We start from the raw sequence: 27,292 nt of genomic DNA, 5'->3' as shown, positions 1-27,292 counted from the left end.
ACATCACACTTTTCCATAGAAAAGGGGTCATATGAAGCAATTAATGGAAAAATGCATTGGAGATTAGATCCACAAAGCTCAAAACAAACATCATTTGAGTTGAATGTAAAGTCAATAGAATGCTTTTCTGTAGGACTGTTACATTAATAGGGCTCCCACGAACTACTTGCCCTCTCATTGAGGATGTTTCACAGGAAGAATAAGAATCACCACAACAGTAATTAAATATTTTGATTTATTGTTTCATTAATACAGCATTTCCTTCCCCACAGACAAATAAAAAGAATCACTCATAAGATACTCATTGAAGAGCTATCAAAATAGGGTGCTATAGAATCTCTTGATTCTTTTGAAAGACAATCTGCTTTAGTATTATTCAGAAACATCACTGGTGCCTACAGAATAACAAACCTTTTTTCCCCAACCTAAATATCCATAATGGATCCAAGGCACATAAGAGTGTATTAATTTTGTGAACCAGGTTTAACCCAGTACTCAGAACAGAGATATACCACATGAAAAGGTATAAGAATTATTATTTGAAGAGAAAGTTCATTAACGATGACGGCAGATTAGGCTACTGCCAGCTGGTGAATTATTCTACTGGTGAAGATTAGAGTTTTGATTTCCTCTGGAAGAAGCTGACAATAGCATTTACACATTCATCAGACAACCACCTCTCTGTCAGCACTTCACACTCTCTACTGTTGACTGCATGGAGCTTCTCCTTTTCCATACTTCGTAACAGCTGCTTTGACACTGCCAAGGACTGGAGAATAAAGAGAGGAACATTAGGAGGGTGGGTTTTCTATACTTGAATGCTTCAGGAAATAATACAAAACCCTCACTGCAATCCTAACCCAACTGCAATAACATCACATCTCTCAGCTTTTAGTCAACATTTTTGCTGAAAGTATTTACTGCATTTAATTCCCCAGACTGCTAATAAGGTGTAGAAGGCTCATGGGAAGCAAACCAGCAGTCCACTAAGTGCTCATTATCAGAGTAGATGGTCAAAAGAAACAAAACCCATTCAACTGTCTGCAGTGTCAAATGCAACCCGCATTATCAGCAGCTGGCACAGCTGTCTCCTCCTGTTCAAGGTAACACAAGACCACTGTGACTTCAGTAGTCTTGCCAACCCTAAACTAGGGAGCAGGATCACTGAATTCAGCAAAAAGTAAAGCCACCCAGCATCATCTTGAGCACCCAGAGTGCACACAGTACAATTAGTATTGCAGAACCAGTGGTAAGGTTCTTAAATATAAACTACTGCCAAAATAAAAACCTAAGAAAAGCCACTCAAGGCACTCAGAGAGACACTGCACAGATGGAGCAATCACTTAATTTGTAAGGCTTTTCAGCCACTGCATTTCTCTGGACAGTGCACTATCTTAGATGCAGACAGAGCAGAAGAGAGGGATCTGTTTCCCAGCAGCAAAGGGAGAGATCTGTGCTTGAGGGAAAATATAATGATCCTCATTATTTCAATTAAGGATGAAGTGAAATGAAGTGACAGGAGAGGTTTGGCAGAAGAACTGGGAATGCTACAGGCTTACAAGGTGGAGAAAAATGAAAAATACTGACATTTTTGGGGAGGCTTGCATAAGCTTCTAATCTTGCCCAAACTTCCTTTTGGAAACTGCTGTCAGGGAAGACCTCAGTCACAAGTCCCTGGGCACAGGCTTCTGCTGCAGTCAGCTTTTTATTGAAAAGCAACATCTCACTTGCCTATGTAACAAAAAAGAAAGTGTGATTCAATAAGACACAAGACTTGAGCAATCTGACAGGGAAGCTGCATGCTTCCACATCACATTCATTTTACTCTCTTGCTTGTTAATATCTGCCCTCTGAAAAGAACAGAGACTAGATTATTATGATGATGATTATTATTGTTATTATTAAGGAACTGCCAGATACTGTCTACTTCAAAGCCCCTGCTCGAGCAGGGTACTCAGTCCCATCATTCAGGCCATAATGAAGCAGTTAAGCAAGTATCATGCCCAGTGTCAATGCCTGGGCTTCACCACTAGGGACTGGCCTACAGTTCCTACTGTTCACTACTGTACATGGACTGTACATGCCATTTCGAGCAGAGCTCCAAGGTTGCAATCTGAAATTACCTCATCATAAATATGTTTGTTCACTTTTGCAGTGACTCCAAGATTTCTAGAACATGTACTGGCAGGCTGTGTCTCACTGAATAGAATACTTTTGATACTGGGATATCTATGAAGCACTTGCTCTGCTCTTTACAGATTTAAACCCTGCTCAAAAAAATACATTATATTAATGCATGAAACATCAGATAAGTCTTTTAAACTGCCAAGACTTTTTCTGTGGGATATCAAAAGAAGAAGAAAGGATTTATGCTGTTCTGAGAAAATCTGGATTCTGCTTCTTCATTTTTCTTTCTACTTTTAATTTTTTTTTAAAGTTACTATTATGTAGTTTCCTCATTTCTAGAGCAGACAGAGAAAATAAAAGATGGACAGACTACACTTGCTCTCATGGTCAGAGGATACCAACACACGAAGGTCAGATGATCCCACAAGCAGTGTAGTCATTCTTACCTTGGCTAAGCCCATGATTTTTGGAAACAGGTAAGAGGAACATCCTTCTGGGGACTGCCCAAGTTGACTAAATGGGCTGTGAAATGTAGCCTGGAAAAAAAAAAGGAACAAAATAAAGGAAACCTTACATCACAGCATGGAATTAAAGTACTAGCACTTAATTTTCATTTTAAATCTTCTACTGAGACAGAGTTCACCAAACACATCTGAACTGTTACCATAATAGGCTTCAAATGCCATCTGGAATCATTGCTTCATCCTTTCAGTGCACCCCAGAGCTGGCTTGTATAATTCCATTCCCTTATCCAACAACCCTATTGATGGGTTACATTATTTGAATACAGCACTTAGAGAAACTAATGTGCAAAGTCTTTACAGAAAGGATGTTCATGTACATCTGCCTTAAAAGTTATTAAATACGTATTCCAAGTAACTTAGGAGGCAAACAGAATTTTTGCCTTCCTGAAGGCACACCAAGTTTATTCTTCTCCTGAAAAATTCAAGTCACTGAATCTTCTTTCCCCAAATTTTAAGCAAATCTAAAAAGACCCTGTGCCAGAAATGCAGCAAGGGGTCATACAAAATAATACCATAATTGCAAGTCAGAACTGAACAGTGAACCATCTTTTAGAACAGAGAACGATCAACTTTGAGAAGGCTTCCATAAACTTGAAGATAATAGGAAAATTGTCATGAAGGATAATCTAAGTGAAAGGCTAGCTTAGATCCTATAGAAATCCTCCAAGAACTGTTACCTAGGATACAAGCAAAAGCTGTCCCAGCGCAGGTAGGAAGGTACCAATAGACTCTAAATAATGAGCTTGTCATGGACTTTAAACACAGACATACAGAAAGTGAAAACTATGTCAGACTGTAAGTATGACACTAATAAAAACCTGCAGGGATTTAAAAAACAATAGAAATGCAAGGCAAAAATACGATGCATTTATCAAGCAGTAAAGGAAGTTCAAGTATGAATTTCAAGCCATTCAAGAAAGAAGGATAATATTAACAGGACAAAACATTTCATGCTTATTTGGATTAAACTTCAACTAAATCTATACTAACTCATGGCTGTAAGGAGATGATACCCTGAGCGGAAGTGATTAGACTTCCACATAGTCTTAATAAAATTGAGAGGTATAAGTAAGAAGATACTATTGAATATGGACAAGTTAAAGTTTGTCAGGAACAACTTGGTATGCAGCATATGACACATGACAGGGAAAACTGTTTTACTGGCAACTTTATAGCAAGGGATCCAGGTGTTAGATCAGCCCACAAGTATGTAAATCAACATATTGATTTTTGACACCCAACACAGTGGGATGTCAAATCAGAAATACAGCCTGCAGAACGTGGAGAAGTTCTTCTGCTCCATTTCACGTCAGTAAGACATGAGCTGATGTGTCCAGCTTGTGCCACTATGCTTAAAGAGACACAGAGCAAATGGAAGGAGTCCAGAGGAATGTGTCTACAGGCCACATGAGGAAAAGCTGAACAAATGTCAGCTGTTTAGCCTAAAAAAAGGAAAAGATTGAATAGAGAAGGTAAACCTGAGATATATCTAATAGGCTAAGCAGACTGATGGCTAAGGTTATTCTAAGGGAGGATGAATATAGACTGCTCTTTAAACTGAAGAACTAGAAACAACAGGTTCATCCTGTAGCAAAAAAAGATCAGATGAGAGGGGCAAAAGTAGGAGAATCTAACACTTTTCTAGGAAAAAAAAAGATCTATGGACCATAATTGACTGAATAAATCATGCACATTAGACAAGCACATGACAGGAGTGACACGGTCACAAGTGATCTGTAATGAATTACTTCAGCCAGTTACTGAACTTCCATTCCAGAACAAACTTTTTCTCCCCATTTCACACCTTAAGTGGGCCTTACAAACATCATTTCACATCAGCTTAGAAGAGGGGCTCTTAAAAAAGAGTCTGTAAGCTGGAGTTAGTAACTTGATAAGCATAACTACAGCACAGGAAATTCCATGCATGTTAACCACTGATGTACCCCTGATGTACCCCTGTGCTGGTAATTAATACAGACAGGTGTTCCTTGATGTGATATACAAAACCTTTAAGACTTTCCTGAAGTGTTCTTTTCTTTCAGATTACCCCAAATCAAATATTTAATACAGACAGAGGCTTGAAGACTGTCTTGGGATAGGCCATGTACTTACCCTGTCAGAAGCATAGACAAGGTCACACAAACCAAGGACTGTTACACAGATTCCAATAGCTGGGCCATTTACCACTGCAATCAGTGGTTTAGGAAAATCAATAAAATGACCCACAAACTCTCTAGAGGGAAGGGAAAACAGAAGGTATAAGATGTAAGAGACACATCTCAAGTGTTTTTCATCCAATAGATACAAATTTCAAAACACGTGATTAGACACTGCATAACAAAACCCAAGAGCTAGATAGACACTACATAGTCTTTGGTTTTTCAGCCTCTCAGAAACGAATTCTAACAAAATAAGAGCTATTTGAAACAGCTGCATTTCCTTAGCAACTAAGAATCAAACATGTACATGTCAGCAGAGCTTTTCTTGTTCCTGCGATCAAGTTATGGAAGTGTTTTCCTCTTCAGCTACAGTTGCTGAATACAGGTCACTGACAAGAGTCCTCTGCCTGTACATCCATCCCAACTCCACCCATGGGATGGCCATTCCCTTCACAGACTCTGTTCTGCAGTGAAGCCCCAACAGGCAGCAACACTGGGATGTTACCACAGCACAGAACTCCCTAGTGCTCTTCTGCACAGGCTCAAGAAACAGCATTTTGCTTCATCTGACAGCTGCTTCTCCATCCAAGAGGTGCAAAATGAATTCTCAAAATCAAGCATTTTCCGAAAGTGAACAGTGTTGTAAGAACTCCATTCCTCTGGCATCTCTGAGCATTGGTTGTAGTGGAACACTGTGCCTGTGCAAAAGTTAACAGCCCAGCAAACACAGGCTTCTCACAAGAGCAAGGTTAAATACCACAAAGCACACGAGACTGCATTGTGCTGAACACCCTACAAAACACTGCAGGCTGGAACACTTGCCAGGTGCCACTGAGTAACATCTTCACAACAGGCTCACACTGCATCATGATCACTTCAAGGGGCACCTGTGACCCACAGAGACAGCTCACCTAAGTAAAAGCTGCAAAACTGAGTACCTGCAGCTCATCTTTAAAACATAAATCAAAACCACTGCTTTTCTGTGTATTTCAGCTTTTCCACCAATTGCAAGTGCCTGAGGAAACAATCCAACTTGCAAGCATCTCTCAGATGCAATTATCACATACAGAAGTAAAAAAGAAGACAAAATCTGCTTAAGCAGGGAAAAAAAATAAACAGCCCCTTGTGTCAGATGATATCCCTGATCTTCTTGGCCTTAGAAAAGAAATCCATTTAACCGGTAAATTCAAATTTAAACCAAGATCTCAGAATTACTGGGCAATTTTGAACAAGTTCATTACACCTGTCTCTATTGAAAGAAGTCTGACAGCGAAGGTATTTTGGCACTTCCTGCTAGTGTAGACACTGCTGGATATCAAAAACCCCACAATTTTTTCATGTACAGTTAAAACAATTTTTCATTATATCTGCATGTACTTTGGGAACTAAACAATGAAATCAAGTCTTCAGCATCACTGTATTTAAAAAGACTTCTAATATTAATCTATTTATTTCATACAATTAATACCACTTCCTCCCACACCATCTTTGTGTTTATGCACAGGGTGCGCCCTTAGACACAGTCACCTAAACAGATGAATCGTAGCATAACTGGGTCCCTGCTGTTTTCTAACCATGCCTGCAAATTATATTTTACCCATTACAGTAACTTATGCATATATGAAACCAAGATGTTCTACTTGAGTAATACTGCTCCATCTTTTGCCATCTTCTCCATTTCACCAGGCTGGACATTAGTGAAATTATTCAGATCATTTCCACTACTATAGTAGTCTCCATTTCCTGCAGAGAACACATAGGAGTAAATGCACCAATGGTTTCTGAGTAGGAAAGAGAAGCTTTCATTTATTACATTTACAAAAGAATTTCATCCCCAGTGCCTAACATTGTTAAGTCATTAGAGGGATTTTCTCAAAGTATACACAGTATCTTAAAGGACATCTATGATTTAAAAGTAAGTTTCTGACTGTCAATTTGTTGAAAAAAACAATCAGTAAAAAGCCAAAGAACATTAACTGTGAAATATTTGATGGGGAAAATTAATTTTCTTTTTTTTCTGTAACAGTGTCAGATGGAAAAAATATTTTATTTTTTTCCCTGCATACTTCCCCAGGTATTTTTTTTCTGTCAATTCACAAGCATTCAAATAATTAGATGTGAGAAACTTCTTTTTTTAAACAGGACAATAGAAATGTAAGTTGATGCATCTCTCTTCACCCACCTTCAAACTGATGAAGAAATCAAAAGTAGATAGAATAACCTATTTAATATATGGTAGTTTCACATTTTTAATGATCTACTTAGAAAAAGGCACAGCAGTCTAAGGATAAGACTGACAGCATTGCATCGCCATGACTGTACTGGAAGATGGTTCTTCAGTAAGAAACAGATAAGCTGGTATTCAATGTATAAGCCAGTCTGAGGCACCACCAAAAAAGCAAGCAGCATTTAAAAGCTAGACTGCATGACTTAATTGCCTGAATCACCCTATGTTCCATGAGGACATTCACAGGATGGGACCTACTTTACACTGCAGCTCTTATTCACTGTGTGCAAAGGAACAGAAAGGTTTGTGCAGAGGTGTTTGCTGTGGACTCACAGCTATACATGTGTTAAGACTTTCCAGCTCCAGTTGTGTGAATCACCCTTCTTATCTTGTAACAGCTGTGGTGCCCAGTCATTGCTACTGAAAGGAAATTCAGCATCCTGGGAATGGGAACCAGGTGTCGGTAAAGCAGACAGTGGAGTAGAATTTGCATGCAATTACCTCAGAGTAAACAGGTTTAAGCCCAAATTCACCTTGAATTCACACTACTTAGTTGCCAGCCAAAACTCAAATTTTGGCTAAATTCCTAAAAAGACACTTCTCTGCAATGAGGATGGACCAGACAGGCAGCTATTCAAAAGTAATAAAGCCCTTAGGAGTATTCCATGTCCATCTTCTCAGCTGAGAAAGATGTTTTGATGTAACAGCAAGCTTACTTAAGAATTTGAAACACCAGCTCGAAGAAAATCTGCCAAAACATCCTGGAAAATCTTTGGTCTATAATATAGGAAAGAATTTCCTCTCTTAATTTTATCTTAGTCTAAGCACAGGTAGGAATTTCATGTCAGTACTGTACTTTGGTATAATATAAAACATACCAGTAATAACTGCTATGGTAGAATCATTTTTTCCAGCTTCTTCAAGTGCTTTGATAATTTCTCTGTACATCTGCATAAAAGGAAAATCAACAAAGTACAAATGTGATGCTGCAAAAGAACATAAAAACGAGATTGACACTGACAACAAGGAACTCAAGAGACAGATTAGCTATGATCCTTTTAAGCACTGAAAAATTTATCATACGCAAGAAGTTTGGTATTACACGTGAAGTACTTCTGACCATAAAGACACATACTTGCAATACTCAAAACTTCCAGTGCAAACCTAAAGGACAAAATAAGGTCCTTTGCAGAAACAAACACTGACGTGAAACAGCTAATTTCAATACAGCAGTTTAAGTGGACAAAATAACACATGAAAGAATCAGCAGCAGTGGGGTGAAGACCCTGCTCTGGTATCTCTGCAGTTGTGAACCAGGATGATCATGATGCTTCCAACAGGAGGGACTTACTCATGAAGGTAACTACGGGAAACAGAGGATCACCTACACACACATGCAGCAGTGCTGAGCCAAAGGCTGCACAAATGCTTTATTATACTCAAGGCTGCAGTCAAATCTTGCATGCAAACCACAGGCCAGTCCTCCTGCAGTTTGCCGTTTTAATTTAGTGCAGACCATAATCCTATATTGTTTGAAAGAAATCAAGAGACACAAAAAAGCCTAATTTGTAAAATTTTAGCTGAATGATTTCATTTTGTACTAGATGTTTATTCCTTAGGTCGTTGTTGAAGTCACAATACTAATCCCTCATAAAATTCAGACCACCATGCTTCAGTCAGTTCTGCTAAACCTGTAGTAAGGACTCTAAAGATTTAAGTAGCTTATCCAGCAAGAAATAAATCATTAATCCTCCCAAGTTCATTTCTTTACCTGATGGTTGATGGCATTTTTCCTATCAGGTCGGTTAAACATTATCTTCGTGATATTATTTTTGGTAGTAACTATTAATGTTTCGTAGCCATCATGTCTGCCCTCTTCTGGAGAAGCCTCTTTCTGCTGGCTAGCAGATTCTGCAGAGACCAGACTTGAGACAAGTTCAGCATATTTCTGTCTGGCATTATCCTGCAAGAAAATAAAAGAAATTAAAAAATAGGGAAGAAAAAGAAAGGGAAAAAAAAAAGGAAAAAATACTAAAAAAAAAAAGGTAAGATGAAAATAACACACACAAGATTATGAAAAGCTAAAATTTAAATCAGTTACAGTATTAATAAAATGGGTACCTGGATGCAGGGGGAGGGGAAGGTGACTGCTTCAGGACAAAAGAAAACAAAAATCTCTATTATAATATATTCCAATTAAGGGGGTGAGGACGGGAACATGTATTATTTGAACACTGCAGAACATGCTTCAAGTCACCTCAAAAGCAGCAGCAATAGATTCACAAAAGAGAAGTGCATAGATGCTTGGATAATGACATTTATTTTGCTGGAAGAGTGCCCCCATCCATGCCTAAGCTTACCAGAGAGACCTTTGTCATATTGCCAGCATTTACACATTTCTGTGGATCCTTTGTTTCTGCTTTCCAGTTGGACATTTCTCTAACCGAAGTTTTTATTTTAGAATAGTGGTGCCAAAAATAAGAGCACTGAAATGGATCTTACAGCATTTTAAAACTGCTTGAAGACAGCAAGTTTTCACTTGCACTAACAAGTTTTCATTTAGCACTAACGTGACACTCAGAAGCCTAAAGAATCCTGTCTCCCTATTTCTAAAGTAAGCAGTGATTTAAAAGAATTTTAAGTACTTGGTTGTTACTACCTATTGGCTTGAAAGGATAATATACTTCGAACAATTCTATAATCCATAATGAGTAGCACATGAAATTGTCTATCCACTCTCCACTCTAACTTGAGGAGCCAATTCTTCTCCTTAAGTATTTCTTGACTACTCCTAAAAGCAGCAGGGCCATCTCAAAAATAAATCCAAAACCTCAAGCTAAAAAAAAAAAATCAAAATGCACCCCAAAAAACCTAAAGCAGAACAATATGTTGTATTCATGAAATTATGCAACAATGTTTTGTTTAAAATAATAAAAAAGGAAAAATACAAAAAACCCCCTCTATATTAAAGAATCTTTTTGACTGAGCTCAGCAACTACTACTGAGCAGCAGGCCTAATGCAGCACAGCTGATTTGAAAAGTTTGTTTCCTTCATTTAATAGCGACTGAGGAAAACATGGTACCTATATGCAGTCAGACTTACTAAAGCCTGTATAAAAAAGGAATGCTTACGTATCTCTGCATCTTTATTCTTCCGGCTTGCTTCACTTGACTTCTCTAAAGGTTATTAAAGATACTAAAAATGTCAAGATGTATTGAGAAAGAAAGAATGAAGAGGCTCTCAATAAACCAGTTTTTCCTAGCCTTTTAGTCAACAGTGTAAGAGACTGACATTTTAAAATGACAAAGTTATGAATATGCTGAATTCAGAGATTTGGGTTTTGTTGTAAGAACTGAGAAGCTCAATCCATCTTTCTTAAAGACAAGAGCAGAATAGACCATAATACAAAAGAACACAACATTTACTGAAAATCACCACATAAGAGCTCTTGCACAGATACAAGCTAGCAGCAATAACGTAGAACTAGGCTTACACACACACACAAAAAAAAAATCTCCAAACACTGAAGCAGTAAAATGATTGAGGAATACAGAGGGAAACATTTTGATGGCTGAAGCAGAGTTGCTCAACTAGCATGTTCTTGTCATCAGCCACTCACTTAAAGACCAGACACTTCAAGGTAGAGTAATCTACACAGTATCTAAGGGAAATTATGGGTTTTGTCACCTGAGACAAATTGCCAAGAGAGTTCCACGCATCCCACTTGGCTTTCTTGACAAAGTCCAGCATACCTGGTTTTGGAGCATTGCAGGGACCTTCAGTAGCCTGAAAAGAGAGTGAAACAAACTTATTTAAACCTTTGATTATTCTATGATCAGTTTTCCTGAAGAAAAATAAACTATTGGAAAGAAATATTTCAAGTGGGAAGCAGGAAAGAAAGAAAAAGTACATTTATGAGCTCACTATTATTAATTAGTAAAGCTACCTGGAACCATGAGCTGTCTTTAAGGTTTTTTGAAATGAGTTACTGATTGCCTTCCTCAACATAACAAGCCACAGCCTGTACTGACCCTGCAGTCACTCCTGATCCACCAACACTTCCCCAAATACCAATACAAGCCCTGCTACGGACATAAAGCTATTTCTAGAAAGGTCCCCTTTCATGCTGTGTAAAGAATAACCTTCACTCAAACTGTGGAGGAACAGTTCCTTGAATTCAAAATACACAAACAAAAAACCCCAAACAAAACTTACAATGACCATACTAAAAAAAAAGAGAGGAAAATACCACAGAAATCAACTGTCAAATGTCAACACCATTTTAGGCCCAGATAACTGTAGATGCAAGAAATTTAAGAGGAAGCATGCAGACTACTCTTTTTTTCCTAGGCATAAGCAATTTTCCAAAGCTGAATCAATATTATTATATGGAAGGCATCCCACAATGGATGTAATTTTGCTCTGTTTCTTTGAATAAAGGTTCCTACTCAAAGCATGAAAAAACAGGTTTGGCTTCCCTCAGAATTTAGGCATTTTAAGGGGCTAACATTTCAAGAACACAATTTGAGCACGTAAAATCAAGGGCCTGTTAATGCACAATACATTTGAACAGCCTGTATTTTAATAAATTTTACAGGTCCATCCCCTCAGGTTATAAACGCTCCTTACCAAACAAAGTAAGTCAAGTCAAGCCTACCTGCTTAAACAGAGCATAGAGTTTCAACTTGGTTTCATTCCCAGGATCCTTTTTCAAAAGCTTCAGCTGTTCTTGAGCCTTTTGGAAGTCCTTCTGGCTGACCTGCATGGTGGCTGCAGTCATGTGCAGGTGAATCGCTGGAGTGCAAACAGCTTGTGTTGGCCTGGGAGTAAGTGGGGAAAAAAAATCCCATTATTTGACTTTTGTGAAAGGCTAGAGGAGAAACAAATATGCTGCTTTTTAAGACATTTAAAGTAAATGTGAAATATTACATACAACACTAATCAAAACAACAAGAATGATATTAAAAGTCACAAGAAAGTTGCTTTAGAAGTTTGCTTTTGCTATGATATAATTAACCTTTGGAAATTATTAAATTTTATTAATTATTTAAATCTCACCCCCTTGTACTCAGCGCCTTGAATAACGCATTCAGTTCTGGGCCCCTCACTACAAGACAGACATTTTGGTGCTGGAATGTGTCCAGACAAGGGAACAAAACTGGTGAAGGGTCTGGAGCACAAGTCCTGTGAGGACCAGCTGAAGGAGGTGGGGGTGTTTAGCCTGGAGAAAAAGTGGCTCAGGAGGGACCTTACCACTCTCTAAAACTGCCTGAAAGGAGGGTGTAGCCAAGTGGGAGGTGGTCTCTTCTCACAGATAACAACTGTGAGGATGAGAGGGAACAGCTTCAAGTTGCACCAGCGGAAATTTAGATTGGCAAAGAAAATCTTCCTAATATCCAGACAGGTGGCCAGGCACTGGAAGAGGCTGCCCAAGGAAGCAGTGGAGTGAGCCACTGTGCCTGGAGGTATTTAAAAGATGTGTCCATGTGGCCTCTGGGGACGCAGTTTAGTGGCAGATTTAGCAGTACTGGTTTAATGGCTGGACTTGATGATCTCAAAGGCTCTTTCCAACCTAAATGATTCTATGATTAGCAGCTTTATATGTCCACGAACTGAGGCGAGGATGCAGTCTGTCTGCTTTGTGATCTTTTCAAGTGTGTGTGCTTCTAGCTAGAAACATCTCAATTTGAAAGCCTGGTTCTCCAATCAGGGCAGCACAAGTGAAGACTAATTTCAAAATGTTCTTTGAAAAAAGACTGTCTGTAAACCAGCTTGTAGGCACTTAAGGAAAAAAAAAAAGGCAGTCAAAATATTCTGGGAGAACAACTTCCCACCACAAAAAGGCAATTCCATCAAAACCTCCCACAAAAATACCAAACCTAACCCAACTCTACAATGCTTTGTAAAAACAGTTTTATTTCAGTAAAGTGTGGTATCAAAAGCCAAGAAGTCCGATAATTTTGACTTATTTCAAGAGGGCAAAAGCATGTTGTCACAGCCTTTTTTTTTTTTGTTAAATGGCAATATACATTAAGCCTTTTTACTATTTTTAAAATGTTTGAAGTTTATGTATGAACCTTCCATCTCTATTCTAGTAAAAAGAAAAATAGCCTAACTTTCCCTACTCTAACTTACAGACACACCTGTCTTGTTAGAACATCATACATAATAGATTTCATCATCAGTCTCATTTGAAAAATTAATGAATATCTCAAATGCAGACTGACAGAATGCTTAATCAACTTAATGTTAATATTTCAGTTACAGGACAATCATTTAAAAACCATGGAAATTCTGCCTTTTTATACAGCTTAACGAGAATTTTAAAGATGTTCTACAGCCTACCTCAAAAATATCCTCATTGCTCTTATTTCTTAAAGAGAATTCAATTTCTGCTGCAAGCCTTAAAGTTGCAGGCAGAAAGTGTGAAGAATGTGAACTGCCCCCCATTAATTTTATTCCTCTTTCATTTTATGCAGCTAGATGGTTTAGGTGTCTTGTACAAATGTTTGTAAGATCTATTGGTTTTATGTCCTATTACAGCCTTTCTTCGTTAATAAAATCTAAGTTCTGACATTTTGGAGATACCAAGTTTGAATGACATACATGGAAAGAATTTTTTTTTTTTTTATACACAGAATTTCCTTTGAAGTGAAAGAATTTCAAAATTTGCTTCAAAATCTTATGCCAGTAGCAAGAAACCTATCTGAACAATACAAAATGGAATAGGCTAGCAGAAAAGGTTGCAGGAACAGAAAGTCCTTTTAATTGAGTTGATGCATTGTAAACTTCTTAAGATAGCAGCGCACCCAGACAAACATGGGGTTAACAACTCTCACTGTAACCAGTATTCAAGCTGGTGTGTTCAGAAGCCTCTGTCAAGAGTTTAATGAGTTCATCCCTTAAACAGCTGGGGATTATTTAGCCAACTTGTGGACTTCGTTTCCAGCATCAAAAAAAGACTTTCAACAGGAAAAAGTGCACCTAAATGGATACAGATACAAGTTTTTTAATACTGCATCCCTTTCATTAGTCTGCTCCAGAGTCCCAGAACATGACCCTTTCAGATCCTATTTCCAAACATGTTTTTGAAATCACATTTACAGGAAGAAGAAATGAGAGCGCAGGAAGAATAATTGTTTGTTTTGGTTTGGTTTTTTTTTCCCTCCGATTTTGCTAGCCATCTTTGGAATTACTGGAATGCTACTGTCCCCAAGATGATCTGTGTATCTGCCACAAATTTTCTTGTCAGTCTAGGCAGTGACTGAGGTAGATCCCATGTTTAAAAATGCAGATTTGGGTTTACACCATGTTTGACAACCTGGATTTCATTCCAGCCTGGCGGTGGTCAATATCATAAAAAGGCTTTAAGAATCTCTTTTATATACAATTTGATAATGATCATAAATTAATGAAAGTTGAGGATGAGCAGCTAGGGAGAGGAAAATGCCATAGAAGCCAGTCTGAAGGTATGTACACAATATTTGCTGTTAAGGTTGGCTTGGTTTTTTGGGTTTTTTTTTGGTTGGTTTTTTTTTTTTTTTTTTTTTTTGCATTTAGCAGGTCATGGTTCTCTTCCTTATTATGGATGCAAAGTAGACAAGTTAGAAGAGAATGAGAAAACAATTAGGTGAATAAAAAAATCTGGCTGGGGAAAAGTGGAATGATCTTTCAGCCAGTCCAGGCTCAGAAGAACTTTGCTGTTTGGTTATATTCACTTCTGCTTCTAAGTTAAAAAATGTTTGGGTAAAACTATCCACTTCAAATACTTCATCTTTCATTCTTCTTTTCCTCCTTACCTACTGATTTGTAATAGGAGACTGTGCAACCTATTAAAGTGCGTTTATAAGAAAAGGCCTTTTATCTTTCATTCTTCCTTGCTGCTTGTAGCTCAGTTCTCTGCAGGACTTGATGATTCACTCCATTCCCTCTGCCTTCTGATCTCAACAGACATTTCCTACACATCAGAGATGCTCATCAATTCTCGACATGCTAAGGCTAAGCCGATTACTATGATTTCTCTATTAAAATAACAACAAAGGATGAAAACACAAAGGAAAAATTAAGTTATTTCACAATTAATTCATCTTGGACAGGACTTCATTCTTCAGAGGCACAACAAACAGCAGTAAGAGAGCGCCTCGATCCCAAGTAAATCACACAGAGTGAGGAGATGACTTGACACCTCTCAGCACACACAGAAGCGCTGCCACCTCTGGCACTGCACAGTGGTGCTGTGCCACAGTCCCAAGGGCAGAGGAGCTGGAGAGGCTGCTGCAGCACAAGGACGGAGAAGCAGGAGGGGCTGCTGCAGTACATTTTGGGACAACTTGCTCCCTCCATCTGCTGCTCTCTTGCTGTGATACTGAGTCCTTCTTAGTCATTCACTCAGCAAATCCACACCCCACTTTAGTGGCCACACTTTGTGGAAACCACGCAAGGCAGGCAGAGAGCCTGGAACCTGACATACAAGCTTTTAATTCAGGCAGGAAAAGAAACCTAGGAAAGGCAATCAAAAACCCCTCTGTACTTCCCTTTCTCATCTACTCACAGCAACAAAGCAAAATGATTTCCTTCACAAAGCTTCCTGTTTACTGCCCTGCACCCTGTGGCCAATTAGCTGCCACTGCCCCACCACTACAAATTACCTTCGCTGTAGGGGCACCCACAGAAGAGCAGAGAGGGCTCGGTAACCTCCCCCAGCTGGGTAAAAAGCCAGCCCCCACCAGAGAGACAGAAGCAAGAGGAGTCACAACTTGGCAGAGCAGTCAGAGTCCATGACAAATGCCTGCGTATTCCTGCAAGACCAGTCACTGGGGACTTCGCAAGGTGTACACTCTGAAAAAAGAAATAAATCCTGGGCATCACTGCCTGAACCTGAAACATCCAGGCTGACAATCATTTCATGTTTATTCCCTTGCTTCAGACATCTCTCTGTTGCCATTCAGTTGTTCAGGATATCTTGGAGGTTCACCATTCATCCTATTCATTCTACCTGTTCACTTAAATGTCTCTCATCCCAATAAACATTCAAATGTAAATCTCTAAAATTTAAGATTTCAATTACACTGAAAGTAATTTCTCACTGTTTATATGATTCACAAAAAGACTGCAAAGCCTGTTAAAGGCAGGCCTCTCACTTCTGTGTAGTTCTGTCACTTGCATAAGGACTTTAAAAGAGTTAAAAATGCCAACATTTTGTAAAATACTGACTGCTCACTTTCTAACTTTTAAAGCAACATTGCAGTTTCCTCATTAGGATTAAACAGAAGTCAAAAGATCTCTTTGCACAGGAAACATCAGGTACATTCAGCAAAAGAAAGGGATGGATATACCTGAAATCCATCTTCCATTTACTTAGTAAAAGTTTTCTTTTAAACGTTAGTAGATCCTGGGGAAATAAAGCACATAGAAAAGCAGTTATAAATCCCATTAGGATTAAAAGCAGCGGCTGGTGCTAGATACACATGGGTTTAAAACTCCTGAAATGGAAAATGGTCATTTTACATTATTTTAAGCAGCTTTAGGGAGACAAGCATGAAAAAGAACAGGAAGTGTTGTTAGACAGAAGAAAGAAGCACATTAAACTGTCACCTGGATGAATCCTGCAACATCTTTTGTCCATTATGTTTAACACTTCAGATAATGCGTGCAACATCCCTTCTTTGCCATGATCACTATCTCAAGGTGCTGTCATTTTTTCCATTGCTCTTTACACGTGTTCCTCATGCAGAACAATGAAGGGCATGGTAACCACCCCATGCCATTTCCCACACACAAAGGGTATTACAGCACCATAAAGTGCTGCTATTTCTGCTCATGTCCTTTCCATCTTAAGAGAAAATAAAATGAAATACTGGTTTGCTGCTGCTATTGTTTGAAGAGTTGTATGGGTTGGTTTTTGTTGGTCGTTTTTTTTTAGCTATGACACAAAGCAATCAATTCCCACAAACCTCAAGATGCTAAGTGTTTGGTTATAACCTAACACAAGCTTCTGACTGCACGCCTCTCCAGAGTCCCTGCAAAGAAGAGAGAGAACATTTCCCAGCCCAGCCCACAACTGATTTGCAGGTGTCAGCCAGACCTTCAATTGTTCTACAAGGTTCAGGAGCCTAAAACCTATCCCAAGAGCACCAGCAACTGCTCTTAGGGGTGCTCTAAAGTCACACAGGAGAGCAGCTCAAAGAGACCTCCTTGCTCCCTGTCCTCCTGCTGCAAGGAGTGTCCATCCACAGCGAGGAACCACACATGCTCTCTGCCAAGGTGGCTGGGGCTGTCCTTCCCTGCTGGTGCCTGGACAGTATCACTCCAACCAGTTTCAGGCTTCAGTCCCCCTCTTTCAGTAGCACTTCTCTCATTTTGATCCTCTCTTTAAATTATCCTGATTTTTCTCCCCGGAAGGGAAAAGGGATTTGGAGAAGGAATAGCAACTTTGGATTATTAGTTCAGATGCATCAAGGGGCACAGGAGCAGAGCTGGTGGGAAAGCTTGTCACCACTGGAAATTGCAGCAACTGCTAGGAAATGAGGTGTGTGAGGGGAATAGAAACCTGTATTTAAACTGTAACCATGAGAAAATGAGTGGACCATCTGAAAAAAGAAATTTAACCTGATACACCAACTTCGCTCATTCCCCTCCTCCCAAGCCTTCATATCAGAATCTCTAACAAGATGAAAATAAAAAGAAAGTTTGACAAATAATGACAATGAGCAAAGCATTAGCAGTACCACGCTTCCTTGGTAACCAGGAAAATAATATTTATCATTTTCCATATTCACTTGCAGTATTTTCTTCATGCAGTAAATGTAAAAGTTGTACTTCATTTTGCTGACAAGAGGAAGCTATTGTCTATGCTGTTAACACAAAAATGATTAGAAAATTTTAATCTGCAGATTCCCCAAGTTATCATTCATCATGCCATTGGTCACATTCTACTGAATCCAAACAGATAATAATGTAACTTTAAGGACTCATACATTTTTTTACATAGCCCGAGTACTCACACAGCAATATAAGAGCTTTTCCCATACAGATTGAAGTGAAGAGGGCTCATTTCTGCTGTATCTCTCCAGTTATTCTCCCCATACAAGCTACCTAGGTCTGAGCTGGGAAAAAGAAGAGGCACCTGAAAATGCTAAAGCAAACTGAGCATCCTGTGGCATGTTTGGAACACTCATGCTCCTTTGCTGTTGGAAAAAAAAGGAGCGCTATGGAGAGCGTAGATGGTAAATTTACAGATAAATTCTGGGTAGTTTCTTCTGGCTGTAGTAGTTTCTTTCTTTATGCCATCTTATTACAGGCTGCTCCCAAAGAAATTCAGATCATTTAAATATACACACTACTTCTCACTATACACTTTTTCCAGTTGAGTTTTTTTTTCTTTTCTTGCTACTAAATTATTTTTTTATGTGTGCCTCTCAAATCAATGATGCCTGTTGCTGCTGTTAGACTTCTGGCTGCAAAGCACTCTTCCTCTAAGTTGTATAGACAGATTTTCTCACAAATAGGAGTTGTGCAGTAGGCAGTGACACTATAATACTAAAAGAAACCTCAGCTTGACAATTTTTACACTAATAAAGGCAAATTACTTCAGGTTTTTATTTCTAGGTCTGTCCTTTCAAGTTTCTTCTCTTATACTGGGAAACGTGGAGTAACCACTAGGAGAAGAGAGGTGGTGAGCGAGTGGCTGCATGGTACTTCAGCTGAGGTTAAGCCACAACAGGCCTTTTTGATGCCCAAGGTGGGGCACAAAGGGTTGAGATAACAACAGATCTGACCAGAGCATGTTAGAACAAATTTGTTAAAAGCATTGATTAATTTAATAGCGACTGGTTACAATGCTGTTCCATTTGCTCAGAGTTCCTGCATGTGGGCTCACAGTCCCTATTCCATCCATGGGGTCTTACCAGCATCGAAGTTATTCTCTAGAAATCAATGCATTTGTTCACTTGGGGATGAAAAATACCAAGTTTTATTAACCATGGCGATACCATGAAGGAGATGATGACTCAGTAGACAGAACTCCAGCCTTCCTAAAAAAATCCCCAAGCCGTAAGGAAACAACTATCCATCCCTTCCTGTTCCACCAGCATAGTCCCTGGCTGTACCCCACTATACTGCAGCGTGGAGTAAACTAAAATTTATTGCTATCAGGCAATAGGAATGTGTCTAGTGTTCTCATATTTCCAGTGTTCCTAACTAGTAGAAAACATCAGTGCAAATACTCTATAAACAATTTGCCTGCTGCTACTTTAATAAACAAAGAAATGAGAGTCAAATTCTTTTCTCCTTTACATTAGGATGTTTCAAGAGTTGCTCTAAACACAAGCTTTGTGTATAAATCCTTATCAGCTTTTACTATTTTACACTCCTACACTGTTTTGACATATAAAAACGGGAGGATAATTATGTGTCTGTTGGCAAATTGAAGTGCTGAATCACTGTTGTTTAGTGCAAGTGGCTCAGCTGCGCTTGATAGTTTCTTTTTCAATATTAAAGAACAGCTAAGAATGAAGGCTCTAGATTACCATTCACTGAGATATGAAATGCTCTGATCTTTGTGCTCTGTACAGGCACAGTTTTATTTTACTCATTCTCTCATCACAGCTGCTGGAAGGGAAACTAGGATCATCTCCTGAAATCTCCACAAGAATTCTCTTTCCAGCAGAGTAACTAACAGAGTCCTAAACCTTTTCTTTAGGTTGCTTGGACATGGTGAATGACTAAAGCATGAGAGAACCTCCTGTATATTCTCAGTCCATATAAGACACGTCTACGAGCAGGAAGATTTACAGATAGATATCCTGTGAAACACATTTGAAAGTTAAAAATAAGAACATTAGCATAAAAAATATACAGCTGCAATACTCATACATGTGACATTTGCTGAGAACCACTGAGAGTTTGTTGCAGCATTTGGAGAGCAGCAAACTCAAATAGGTTCCTTACACATCCTTATCCAAGGTTACTTAACAAGATGTTATGAACAAATACTCAAAATAATTTTGTTGCTAATGGAAAAAGGAAAAAGCCATTTTGATTTGGCTTGCAGGGACAAATCTTCTTGGTTGTATGAAGAGCAAGAAAACATGTAGCTAGTTTAATTGTTAACAGCCAACGTAGGTAGGTTTCTTGATGTGGATACAGCCAGCTGCTGGAGCTCCTACCCACATCAGAACACACACTGACACTCCTCATAGTGCAGCTGAATCAGTGAAAGGAAATAAAATTTTTCTCTGAGGCGTACTTTCTCTCCTGAATCCATGACACCTAGATACAATGGGGGTGGACACAAAGAATACTGAACAAAACAGTAACGAAGTAGTATTTGCCAATGGCTTATCCTGTACAAATCCAGAGCTCTTTCAGACAGCTTAGAATTAAACACTTTAGTTCTAAACACAAAGTAGCACACTGCTCTTGGTTTTGTCAGTGTTTCCAGCATCCACAATCAAACAGACCAACAGGTTGTCTTTAAAGACCTGGAGCAATTTACTCAACAAAAATCCAATGAACTGAAATGGAAATTATACACATTAAAGGGGACTTCGTGTCATGTCTTACCAAGACATTGTAAAAAGCTTAAATTAGAGCATTTGGAAGGCTGCACCTAAAGCAGCAGCTCCCAAGACAGAGGTCAGAGGATCATGTTGAATTGTGCCAGTTATAAGCGGGGATGCAACAAGGGTGGAGCCAAAGTGGCTTCTATCATTGTAGAGATCATGAAGAACTGCTGGTCCGGGAAAGAGGCAGACAACCCATATAACTTGGAAGTTCTTCCTCTGAATAAAAGTGTGTTTTATCTGCATTTAATGGGAATTAAATAAAACAACACAAAACCAAACAAAGATTCTTTTGTTTCAGAAACAGGCTGACTATACCGACACGTTTGAAGCAGTCAGCATTTTATAAGCATGAGTATCATGGTATGAAATGACAGCATATTTGAAATTAATGGTTAGCTTCTAAGGATCAAATTATTAAAGAATTATTGACCATTCTATAAGCTATATACTTCTTACACCAGACCTTATACCAGAATAAATATTATCACAACACCTTACCAGAAAAAACAGTAGCCACTCTTTTGGAGGGCCAAAGAAACAACAAAGAATCCATACAGCACAATATTTCTAAACCTCAATAAATCATTTTTATTCCCAATTTAGAATGGAACCTCTTCTATTCAACACGGGTGAGACCACACCTGGATTACTGATTACTGCATCCAATCCTGAGTTCCACAGCACAAGAGACATGGTCATACTGGGAAGAGACCAGAAAAGAACCAGGAAGATGGAGCATCTCACATTGAAGAGAGTCCTAGAGAACTGGGATTGCTCAGAAAGCTGTGATCCAAGACAATCCATCCTCAAGACGTCCAGACACCTTGGCTATGAACTGTGAAATCCTGCTCAATTACATACAGCTTGCTGCTCTGGATTACATTTTGTTGATTTTAAGCACTGTGTGTATTTCCACTCAAAACAGTTTAAGAGTGTCCTTAAATAAGCACGTAAGTTTACCAAGACACTTCTCTGGAAAACTATCCAATCAACTCACCACTACCTTTTATCTTTTAAATTGTATTAGCAAACCAGCATGTGCAAACAAAAAAACCCTGCAATTAACACGAGTATTTGCAGAGAAAGCCTCCCATTAAGAGAGTTATTTGTTCATTTTCCTTTGACTAGTTAAGCCCACAGTGGATTAGTTTATTCCAAAGGCTGTGTTTCAGAATCCTAGGCCTTAAAGAGAAATTCAAGATCCATTGGTGGTATAAAGACCCTTTCTGAAATACTTGAAAGTTACCTTACAAATGCTAGAAGAAGCTGATTTTACTAGTATTCTGCAAAAGCTTACTGCAAAAGTCAAATGGCACAAGGTTTCAAGAAAGGAAAGAAGGTGGTTTCTTTAATACATAAAACAAAAGAAATATTACTACTTAAAAGGTAAGTAAAGTATGATGAACTCTCTAAACTTACTATTGACTTGCACCAAGACAGAAAAGACTAAGCTTGGGGAAAAAGTAGGTTTAAAATCAAGGCAGGTATGTGCTCTGCTTGCTTTTCTGGTGCCCAGGCAAGGGTCTGTGACCCACATAACTCACAACATCAATTAGAACTACAGATCTGACCTACTAAAGATAAGCATGGTTATCTCGAGCAGGAGGAGCAGAGCAGAGTACCTGAGCACTACAGAATCCAGCACAAGCCAAGGAGAGCTGATAAACGGAAATCTGTCATAGAAAAAGATGTTGGTTGATAGGAATAGCAAAGAGTCGAGCAAGGTGCGTTGGTACAGCCTGAAATATAGCACCAAGAGGCACAAGCTTTAGAGACTCAGAAACCAAAACACAGGAGTCTGTGTAAGACAGCAACAGGGAGTAAAAACATACTCTACAGGGCTTTTGTGGTGTAGGATCAGGGTATGTGTTTTGTACCGTGGATAAGACACAGCCTTTGTATGTGGACACTTTTCCCATGTCAGTGAGCCAGGATGCATTCCCACTCAACCGCTAGTGAGTGGGGAAGTTGGTAGGCAGATGTTTGGGAGGCTGCAGGACATCTGCTGCCTATGCCACACTGAGATCAGGAGGGAAACAAGACCCAACTCACCTACATCTGGGGAAAAGCTTCAGGCATAAAAGCAACTTCTACTGCCAGCGCCAGAGGTTTTGGTACAGACCCCCAGGAGACTCAGGAGTGTTTGCAAACAGAGTTTTTAAGAATATAGTCTGATCTATTACTTGAAAACAACACTACAAAAACCCAGTCTTCCTCCTTGTAAAAGGGAATTGGATTAGGAATGACAGCAGACAGCCGGAAAGAAAAGGAAAGCAGCTGCTGCAATACAGAAATAGGCCCTGGTAGGAGGAAAGTAGGTGAAGAGGCAATAGTGCCCTCTTTGCTCAGCCAGCATGAGAACATCCGAACAAAGCTACTAAAATTTGTACGTCCATACCCAACCACAACTATCTGAGTAAGATCGACAGAAAGGACTAGACATTTCCCACCACAGGGATACAAGGCAGACTCTCTCTGAAGCCAAACAGGTCCTTATGGCCAAACCTGGAAAAAAGAAACAGAACAGAAAAGGGGATACACCAGACTTACTCGTCACCTCCAGGATGACAGCAGACTCAACGATGTTTTCCACAAGGCAAGGCTTACATGTCCTCTGGGTGTGCTGGCATCCACAGTTCCCCCCAATATTATCTCTCCTCACATATTAAAAAGAAGCAAACAAAAACCTGTGATGCAAGTGATACAACATAAACAGCAATCAAGAAGCCTTTTCAGGGAATGACCTGGACTACTGAACTGCTTCTCATTGAATGAGGCCCTGAGCACAGGCATTTGATGAAGCAAGAAATAATCTCTCAGCTGCAAGAGATCAGTTCTTCCTCCACCCTCAGTGGAGCAGCTTCCTCATAAAAGCACAGTTTCAGGGCAAAGACAAAGCTTCTGGGCCCTAAAGATCCTGGACTTTACACCTGACTGGCTTAGTGGGAGGCAAGGCAGAAAAGACCCATAGCTCTTCTCTACGTGTCTACAGGGCTGCAGTTAGAGGTAAAGGAGGAGATGGAAGGGTTATAATGTCCTGCTTTGCCATAAATGTATCAAAGGGCCCCTGATATAATGACCAACAAATCAACTGCACTACCATATGAAGGGTAAACAATTCAGGGAGCAGGATCATTTAACTCCCAGGCAGACGTACAAGAGGGCTGAGTAAGGACTGTTGTGTATTGTCCTGGAACTTTGTAACACCTGAGCTCCTGCTATGTGGGTGGGCTGTAAACATCCAGATGTTTTGTCATGAGATGATGCCAAGAGGAGATTTGGAATGCTGCTCAAGAGACAGATGGAAGTGAACTTGAACTCTTAAGACTGCTGCCTCCCAAGCTGAAAACCAGATACTGTAGTAAGGAGAGATTTACTGTAAGCAGGAATCAGGAACAGGGAGAGACCAACAGCTACAAAAGCAAGAAGAAGCCAACAGTGTAAGAGAAAATTTACTGGTTTTCAATTCACTTTACTTAAAGACCAGCATTTAATAGTGCTCCTATGAAATAGGCTTTTCTGAGAAATAAAAGAGTAGCTCATGGAAAATTGGTCTTTGACAAGATCTGACCTCCTTTAAAGCTGCTGAAATAGCTGAACCAAGGACTACAGTTGGAAGCTTGCGTGTGACAATGTTACTGTCTCAGTTTGACCAGGAGAGTGCTCTTGGAGAAAGTCTCTGAGCTGCTGCCAACTCCACTCCCTTGGATTGTGCAGCACAGCTGTCTTGGCACATACAAGTCAGATCCCTTCTAGACTACATAAAACTGGGAGATGTCCTCCAGCCACAGACAGGCATTCAGTGCTGGGATCGCACGACAACTAGCCCAAAGGAACCCTTCAGAACAAGGATAGCACAGATGCAGGTTTCCCAGCAGCAAGCATTCAGTGCCCAGTGGTCTGCCTGACCAGATATGGCTTCACAGCAGTGGTGTTGTGGGGCCTCCAACCTCAAAGATCTGAACACAAAGACTGTCAAGTACGTACAGCCCCAGTAAGACTCTTCTGAATGCGCACTTGTGTCAGCTTTCCCCCTCCTCAAATGAATTCAAACTTGAAATATTATATATCGCAATGTGGCAGGAAAAGGAGAGCCTGTGGAGCTCACAATTCCATTTCTGAAAGGGTTATGAATGTCTTGCTTAGGAAAACAAACAAACCAAAACAAAGTCAGAGGAATCCTTGCATTTTGCCTTTATATTTGTACAAGTCTTTCTCTTTCCGTGTTCCAAGGATACAACTCTTTTTTCCAAGTTTAGACTGCAAAAAATGCTTCCTAAATTCATTGGCACAGCAATGTTGCTAGTGTCTTTGATATAATTCTGCTTGCATACTGCTAATACAGAAAACAAAGCTCATCTGTCTGGTGCTCTGGCATTGGAAAAATTGCACTACTTTCCTTTATTATATCTGAATAAAATACTAAAAGCATGAACCCATTATTAATACTGATGTACGAACTGCTATCTCATAGAGAATCTTGCCATTTCAAATAGATGTGACTCCACCAGCCGAATGATGATCAGCAGGCCAGTCTTTTACATGTTTTCCCAATTTAGAACTGCTTTCCCTCACTCTCACTGTAACAATTTAGCTACCTTAAATTAATATTATTTAGCTGAGAAAGCTTGCCTAGAGAGTTCTTTTTTTGAACTGAGGGCAGAAGTCCTACAATTCTCTTTTTTCTCCCTCTATCTTATGATGTTCATGTACTTAACTTCAAATAATTTCTTACAAAGCTTTGGGTGAAAAATATTACAATTTAATGCATAAATGTCTTACAGTCTTCTGGTCAAGATGCACTCGTGTCTGACTTGGATACTTGAGTAAAAGCATTTCACGTATGAAAGTGTGCACTATAACAGTCAAATATGAATGTTTTTAACAATCAGAGTATCACACATCTTTAAATCTATTGATATGATGATGCTTGCTTCACTATCCCATTTAGGAACTTGTTTACCAAGTATGCTTAACACACCAAATGCTTGCTTTTTCTTTAGTATTAAGCTATTTTTGACTGGAAGAGGAAATTCTATGAATTAGCATACTTTGTGATTCTTATTCACATACAAGCAATTTTATAGAGGAATTTCCAATTCAGCCATTTCAATTAAAATGTTAATCACGCAATTCCAAGTGTAATTGCAACTCAAGCCATCCCTTCTGCTTTCCACTGCCCAGCTAACCCTGAAGGTGCACGGCTGCTACACTGCACACTCCTGCACGTGACAGTTTATTTGGAAACAGCTTAGAGACGTATACAATAAATAAAGGTGTAGAAGATACTGCATGATTATTTGGAAAGCCAAAACAGTCTTAGCAAGAAGCCCTAATTAGCTGGACCCACAATTAAACTTGATTTTGTCAAGGCCAGGCTGGATGGGGCTCTGAGCAACCCGGTCTAGTGGAAGGCATCCCTGCCCCGGCAGGAGGCTCGGAACTAGATGAAGGTCCCTTCTAACCCGAACCATTCTATGATTATATGGGCCTGGTAAAGTAAAATAAAATCTAAAATAAAATAGAGAAAACAAGAAAAGGCCAAAACACATTCTTCTCTACATTTCAGTACGGTTTTGGATACCTCACCCCCAGCCTAACCAACAATTTTTCTGGTGGTTAAACATTCGCCTCAGGAAGGCATCAAACACAGGTTTCCCACTCCCACGCTGTGTTCAAACACTTAAAGGTGGCTTGGTACGGCCGGAGGCGTCCCCAGCTTTAGCAGAAAGACTTCCCCCGTTTTTCAGGATGAGAGCGGCGGGGCCATCCAGGGAACGCCAGCCCGGCTCATCCAGCGGCGCGGGCAGGGCAGCGCCGGCTCTGCACGCCGAGCCCCGGCGGGAGGGAGCTGCGGCTGCCCAGCCCCCGGCACGGACGACCCCGGCCCGCGGCTGCCGGCCCGACCGACCCGGCCCGTGAGGGGCCCCGCCGGGCAGCCCCGGTGCGATCGGCACTCACCTCGTCCCACAGAGCGACCGCCAGCACAGCCTCCGGACAAAGGTCAGAGACGGGGACGCCATAACCGGGGAAAAGAAGGAACGAGGGGGGAGGAGACAGCAAACGCCGCCCTGCCGGGGAGGCCGCGCCCCGGGCTGGGCGGTGGCGGCCGCCCCCTCTACCCGGGGGTGGATCACCGCCTCCATCGCCGCGGGGAGGGCGGCCTGGGGCGGGGCTGTGCCGATAGCGCCGTCACGGCACTGTGGGTGGAAGAGGTGCGGTGCTGCGGTGTGTGGCGGCGCTTCGAAGCTATGCCCGGGAATCACAGAATCATTTAGGTCGGAAAAGACCTCTGAGATCACCGAGTCCAACCTATGACCCAACACCACCTTGTCAACTAGACCATGGCACTGAGTGAACTAAGGGAACTTCATGCAATTGTTTCTTGAACGCCTCCAGGGATGGTGACGCCACCACCTCCCCGGACTGCCCATTCCAATGTTTAACAACTTCTTCCGTGAAGAAATTCTTCGTAATGTCCAACCTGAACCTCCCCTGGTGCAGCTTGAGGCTACGTCCTCTCATTCTGTCGCTGGTTGCCTGGGAGAACAGGCCAATCCCACCTGGCTTTCAGCCTCCTTTCAGGCAGTTGTGGAGAGTGGTAAGGTCACCCTTGAGTCTCCTCCAGGCTAAACACCTCCAGCTCCCTCAGTACTGATAATAAATGATGGAGAGCAGCTTAGTGAGCC

General features: G+C 40.3%; 1 protein-coding gene across 2 annotated transcripts; it reads right to left on the bottom strand.

Annotated features, from left to right (window-relative positions):
* Nucleotides 1-217: 217 nt before the first annotated feature.
* ECI2 (enoyl-CoA delta isomerase 2) lies at nucleotides 218-26,683 on the bottom strand. Of its 2 annotated transcripts, none has more exons than XM_082294045.1 (10): nucleotides 26,565-26,683; nucleotides 11,696-11,858; nucleotides 10,726-10,824; nucleotides 8,809-9,000; nucleotides 7,916-7,985; nucleotides 6,451-6,553; nucleotides 4,764-4,884; nucleotides 2,574-2,663; nucleotides 1,588-1,731; nucleotides 218-769 (listed from the first exon to the last, which is right to left on the bottom strand). In XM_082294045.1, exons 1-10 carry the CDS (start codon nucleotides 26,624-26,626, stop codon nucleotides 614-616), a joined length of 1,200 nt encoding a protein of 399 aa, XP_082150171.1. In that variant the 5' UTR covers nucleotides 26,627-26,683; the 3' UTR covers nucleotides 218-613. The 2 variants fall into 2 exon arrangements, with proteins under 2 accessions (XP_082150171.1, XP_082150172.1); XM_082294046.1 differs by lacking the exon at nucleotides 26,565-26,683 and adding an exon at nucleotides 15,687-15,811.
* Nucleotides 26,684-27,292: the final 609 nt, after the last annotated feature.

The sequence above is a fragment of the Coloeus monedula genome (genome assembly GCF_965178545.1).
Source record: "Coloeus monedula genome assembly, chromosome: 1".
Lineage (NCBI taxonomy): Eukaryota > Metazoa > Chordata > Aves > Passeriformes > Corvidae > Coloeus > Coloeus monedula.
This window is presented reverse-complemented; position numbering and strand designations above follow the sequence as displayed.